This window comes from Taeniopygia guttata, chromosome 4 (genome assembly GCF_048771995.1).
Source record: "Taeniopygia guttata chromosome 4, bTaeGut7.mat, whole genome shotgun sequence".
In the NCBI taxonomy this organism is placed as follows: Eukaryota; Metazoa; Chordata; class Aves; order Passeriformes; family Estrildidae; genus Taeniopygia; species Taeniopygia guttata.
Genome location: NC_133028.1, coordinates 18,609,703 through 18,615,702, shown reverse-complemented (window position 1 = coordinate 18,615,702; position 6,000 = coordinate 18,609,703). Strand labels below are relative to the sequence as shown.

Here is a 6,000-nt window from a genome sequence, read left to right as displayed (position 1 = left end):
GAAATGCAAACAGAAATTCAAAAGAGGAGAGACTGCTCACCTCCCTTAGGAATCTACTCAGTAATCTTTACCAAATAATTTAATCTTTCTATGCCTTCATTTCCCATATATAAAACAGGGTAATACTTGCTGTAAAGGATAAAAGCTGTCACATGTCTTTTTAAAAACTGTCACAGAAAAAACTCTAGTTATAAAACAACTTGTTGCAAATATTAAGGAAAACATTAATTTTCTGTTATCCAGAGCAAAATTTACCCAAATATTCTCAAACATTTTATCTGCTAAGCAGTTTCATTCTTTATATAGGAAGGGATACCACCAAGTCCACACCTTTACCTCTTTTTAAATTAGCTTTATAAATTTACTAGTTCAGTAAGTTTGTACTACATTATCACGACAGAGACAAGAAGATTCAGACATACAACTCATACCCCTACCTGAGACTACACCTTAGATCACCTGTCAAATTTTGAGCAAAGTATGAAGGATTCATGTTTCACTGACTTACATTTAGTATGGCAAATAATGACAATTACATGTACATAAGCACGTTCATGTTCATAAACCAGACAAAGACAGAAGTCCTATGGCAAATGCAGTGACTATATAATCCATTATAATTTTTTGGCTTAGAGTCTTTTCCAGTGTTAAAATACACTCAATCAAATCAGATTATTGATTTCTTTAACTTTGGTATTAAACAAATCAAACAAATTTTGTGAGGAAGACCTCACAAAAAGGTATGACAGTTAACAGATGATGCCAGCCTGGACTGTGACAATCCATCACACATCAGTATGAGCAGGGCTCTGGCACTGAAGCCTGAGCTGTTGAATCACAGAGGCTGGAAAACTGTCTAAGGCATAGCACCGCTCACCCAGAGAGGGTGTGGGGCACAGCAAAAGGACTCTTGGCATCATTCTCAGGGCAGTATTTTGTCCCATGCAAAGACCGGCCCCAACAAGTTCTGAAGGAAGCTGTGCTCAGGCCTTCTCTGCAGGGGAACACATTTTGTGCCCTTGATGGGACTCTGGGGAGGAGTTCAGCAGATGCCTGAGATAGCTCTATACCTAAGAAAAGTCAGGTGAATGCGTGACTACATCTCTGTGTATGAAAAGAATAAACAGGAGCAGTTAACATGAGAAAGAAGATGGAGAAAATTTCTGTGAAAAGATTAAATAAGACAGGGATAGAAGAACTGATATATGATCCCATCTTCTCCTTAGAAAACAAGAAAAAATAATCTTGCAAGTAAAAGTATCTTTATTTTCTCACTTGACAGTATTGGAGATTATATCCTCTAAGATGTGAGCCTGAAAAATTAATTCCATATTAAAAGAATAAGATCTTTTACAACTCTGACAATAACATCACAAAACTCAGATCACTAATTAAGTTTACTTTATTTCATTTAATATTGCATGCATTTTAGACAGTGATTCATATTATTTACTTGCACAAGTAGTCATTCTCAATGCACAAGTAATAACCATTGCTTTTACAGTGGAATTCATTAGCATGCACTTCACACAATTGTGTGTAAAGTTATTTTTCCCAGTTAGAAAATATTAAGGTAATTATTTCTAAATTGATTTTATACATGGAGTTTAATTTTGGTTTTATGCAGACATTGCATAGTTGATGCTTAGCTTCTCCAGAAAGACTGGAATGTGGTACCAGTATTGTTGAAACAGATTAAGTGACAGTAGCAAACAAGAAGATTTGAAGAAGAGGCATAACTTTCAGGGTTGAAAGGTCAGCAAGTACAGCCTAGGATTAAAATCAAAAAGGCTGGTTAAATTTGACATTTGAATCAAATTTCCTTAAAGCAAGTTAAGAAGTCAGGAAAATATTCAAATACCGACTACAATATGCCAATAATTAGATGTGGACATGGCTAGAAACAAATTATACTGGTTTATGTTAGTACTGTATGGCATAAATTCTCATTCTAACATTTCAAAGAAGAAAACACATTTACCCGATGAATAGTATGTAACTTTATTTTAGCCTTTAGCCTTACTTCAAACATACAAGGCATCATGGGTGAATAAGGAGTCTAACATTTCAACTTGTTTCTAAAAATAATTGGGAATTAAGAATCCTTATCCTGTGGCTTGGCTAGTACTTGTGAAGTAAGTCCAATTTAATGCCTCAAATAATCAATGTCTTCTCATGAAAGTATATTTTTAAAAAAAGCCAAAGAAAATGATCACAAACTCTCTAAATCTGGAAAAAATCAATCATTGTATTTTTGAAAAAAAAAAGAGAAAAATTAACACGTGACTATATCTAGTAATAACCTTTATGTTAGTAACTTAATTTTCTTCATTTCCTACGGCAGTACGCACACTGAATTTTCAGATTCACACTGACAAAGTAATCCTGTAAAATTTTTGTAATTTGTAGAACAGAAGTAACTAAAATGTACTGAGGAAAAAGGTACAAACCTCTGCAGTATTTCAAAAACAATATATCCCACTAACACAGATTATATATTAAAAAAAACTTAACTGTAAAAATAATTTTATAACACTGCATTTTTACAGCAAATATGCTTTATTTCCTTTTACTCCAGAAAAGCAACATTATGTACTGCATGTTCACAATTTCCTTATTTTTTATCTAAGATAAGAATTTAGACAGAGATTTGCACTATGCACCATGTGCCATGTGAAGCTTTAGTTACTCCTACTGGCAAAGCATCAGAAACTATTTCAATCTCCTCTAAGTGAAACTTATCCTTACTTCAGCTGCAGCCAGTGATGTCACCTCCATCAGGTTGACTGCTCGGAAAGCAAACACAGCAGCTGCCAGGACTGAAAGAAAATATCCAATATTTAGGTTTCTGACCTGATAAGTAGTGGTTAGAATTAATCTTGATATAAAATACCAATTTTCACTTAGTTTAATTATTTTGATTCTGAAGAATAATATACAACACATGGCCATGTTTGAGTTTCATCGACCACTCTTTCAAACAGGAAAAACACAACAGGAAAATAACAACTTTCAGGAAAGTCTGAGTGAAAATGCCTGAGTTTAAGATTAATAGCTTTTAATTAAAAGGGACAAGCTCTCTTACATGTACAAATGAAACCAAAACCTTTTCTCTTCTACTCACCTCCTTTGTATTTAGAAACTGACTCAACTGAAGATATATGTTTCCTTTAAAACCTCCATCTTAAATCTTCCTAAATATGAGGACATTATTTAGCTATAAAACTTTCAAAGTGTCTTAAAAGACGCCATTTCAGAGGAAGAAATCCAACAAAATCGGGGGACTCTCAATTGCTTTAAGTACTGTAGAGGTAGCTGCCATAACTAACACAAATCTTGTACCTTGTGAAAGGTGATGAATTCAGTTGCCACTACCACTCAAGTTGGGAGAACATCCTGTGTTCTGTTCAGAGAGCATTCAGCATTTTTTGAGTATTGCCATTAAAAAAAATACCTGATATATTTTTTATTAAAGATGCAGTACTCATGCAATTCCATTTTTCTAGATGATACATGCTTTGACATGTATGTAACCTGCTGTCTGCATTCAAAGAGCAACTATTTTCTTCTCATCACAAAATACATTGAAGCTAATGAGTATTTGCCTTACATTCACACAGACTTCACATGTTTTTGTAAAAATAATTCTTTTACCAGCAAGAATTTCTAGAGAATTGTATCCCAGGATTCTGTCCCACAGAAGCAAGAGCTGGTCTGTAGCTAAATAACCAGAAAATGCTCGTACCATCCATTTAAATGAAATTCGTAGCCTGCAAACAAGTGACAAACAATGGTTATTATATTTCTGCCTCCCATAATGATCAGATTGTCTATATATTGAAAATATTCATTATCCTTCTGCATTTCTCTTCTTTTCCAGGAAGAATAAGCATTTTCTATTGCTGCAGTAATAATCAGTATTTTAATTTGCAACAGCCATCATAAAATTATTTGGCATCTTATTTGATAAAGTACTAATATGATTCTCATAATAGTTCTGATGAAACAATCACATTAGAGTGATCTTCAGCTATTATCACCCTCAATGTTTCATCCTTTCTACTATTATGCTATTAAGATGGATACCAATTAAGACAAAAAGGTTTTCAGGTTCTCTTGTGCCTGGCGCCATGAATTCACTATTAAATGACTCTTGCTCTCTTGCCTCTTCCAGTATCTTCTGCTGCAACTAATACATCTCTGTGTCTTTTGTCTCCTAGGAAACACATAACTTAATTCCATCAGATACAACAGGAATTGCTGAAACTTAGCTGAACAGTGCAGCATAGAGCATTTCTCACAGAGCAATTCTCTCTTTTGCAGAGCATACAGGAGAAATGCTAAAGCACAGTTTCTCAGGTCATACAAAGCACTCCATCTGACTCTCAAGGAAAAATGGAGCACTGATGGTTATACTTTTGTGTAATTTCCTACAGATCTTCAATTAAAACACTACAGAACAGCATTTTCAGAATAACGAATGTGCATTTGTTTATACTGAAAAAAATTTGTTACAAAATTTGAATATTTGTAACAAGTCAGAAAGAAGGACTTACGGCTGAGCTCCAATTTCTCGGAGGTGATAGAAGAGCTGGGGCAGATGGGTTTGTAGAAGAGTCTCAAAAAGCAAACACAATGATACAATGCCCTAAAGAAACAAGATCATATCATGAATAATAATACTCATCCTGTCAAATCTGAGAAAACAGTAGCAGCATGTAAGTGTGTATGAATTTTTAATTCAAGCAATAAAACACTAAGAGTGATATAGTATTCAACTCAGTTGAGAAAGGCACAAGCAATTCTAATACCTTCAGTCACTAAAGCCTTCCTCCTGCAATTCCATGTATGTATTAGCAACATAATATGTTGTGATATTCCTCTGCAAGTCCCAGTTACTTATGGTGTTTGTATGTCAGGGCTGAAGTACTTAATGGGTCATTATAATGTAACCTACTTGAAATATTTCCACTTTGATGAAGCAGACTTCAGTACCACTAAAAAATAAAGGATGTGAGAAAAATATCTCTCTGATAAGTAAAACCAAACAGCAATAGGGAAAACTATGAAAATAGTTAAACATAAACACACTTTAAAAATAGTTTCAAAAACTGCCATGGAAATTGATAGATTCTTGTTTGACCGCTTTCTCTGTTATTAAAGATGGAAAGCACAATACATAGCCTTGAAATATACTAAGGATAGCTTTTTCTTTTAACCAGGAAATATTTTCAAAAAGCAATATAACTCTTCAGTACTTTTTGAAGGAAAAAAGAAGTATCTACTTTGTTTTATTCTTCACAAATAGAAGACAAGCCAATTGTAACAACTCTTGTACACTGAAGACAGCTGGTCTTGGTCACAAACAGACAGATTATTTAAACTCATCTCGTAGTACTAAAAAGCATGTGCTGTCATACCAAGATTCTTCAGTTAAAGAAACAGACACTAACTTGGTATCACTGAAACAATATCTCTATACATATATTTTAGTCCCTTTACCCCAGACAATATTTCGGAGTCCATTTATATGTCTTTAATGAAAGTGAATTTGTGTGACTCTTTGAACTGAGAAAGCTATTGGATTAAAAAACTTGACACTTATAAAAGACCCCACACCCTCATAAAATGAGTAATTACTATTTTAATAAGGCACACGATAGCAAAGACTAACACTGACATAGAAAACAACAATATCCAGACTGGAATGACCTAATAATTTTCCCAAGTTTGCCTGAAATATTTTAATATATGTAAAAGGATACATTTCAATCACATTGAAAACAATGCTACTGTATATTATTGTTCCGTAGCAAACAGGATATCAAGTGAGTGGATTTAACTCCTAATGAACTTACAGAGGGATGAGAAGAGATGGAATGGAGTCTGAAGAAAAAACGCACATACATCTCACGGAATATCTGATACAATTTGGAAGGTTCATGGTACAGAAAACAAAGTGGAGCAACTGAAAGGATAAAAGAATTATAATTGACTCAA

General features: G+C 33.9%; 1 protein-coding gene across 6 annotated transcripts in view; it reads right to left on the bottom strand.

Annotated features, from left to right (window-relative positions):
* Positions 1–1,386: 1,386 nt before the first annotated feature.
* Positions 1,387–6,000, bottom strand: part of TBC1D19 (TBC1 domain family member 19) — a 48,503-nt gene continuing 43,889 nt past the window's right edge. For all 6 annotated transcript variants that reach the window (XM_072928043.1, XM_002190882.5, XM_072928044.1 and 3 more), the window contains 5 exons: positions 5,859–5,968; positions 4,557–4,648; positions 3,655–3,770; positions 2,749–2,819; positions 1,387–1,770 (listed from right to left, as the gene is read on the bottom strand). In XM_072928043.1, coding sequence (XP_072784144.1) covers positions 1,696–1,770; positions 2,749–2,819; positions 3,655–3,770; positions 4,557–4,648; positions 5,859–5,968 — 464 coding nt within the window. In that variant the 3' untranslated portion in view covers positions 1,387–1,695. The remainder of the gene's footprint in view (positions 1,771–2,748; positions 2,820–3,654; positions 3,771–4,556; positions 4,649–5,858; positions 5,969–6,000) is intronic.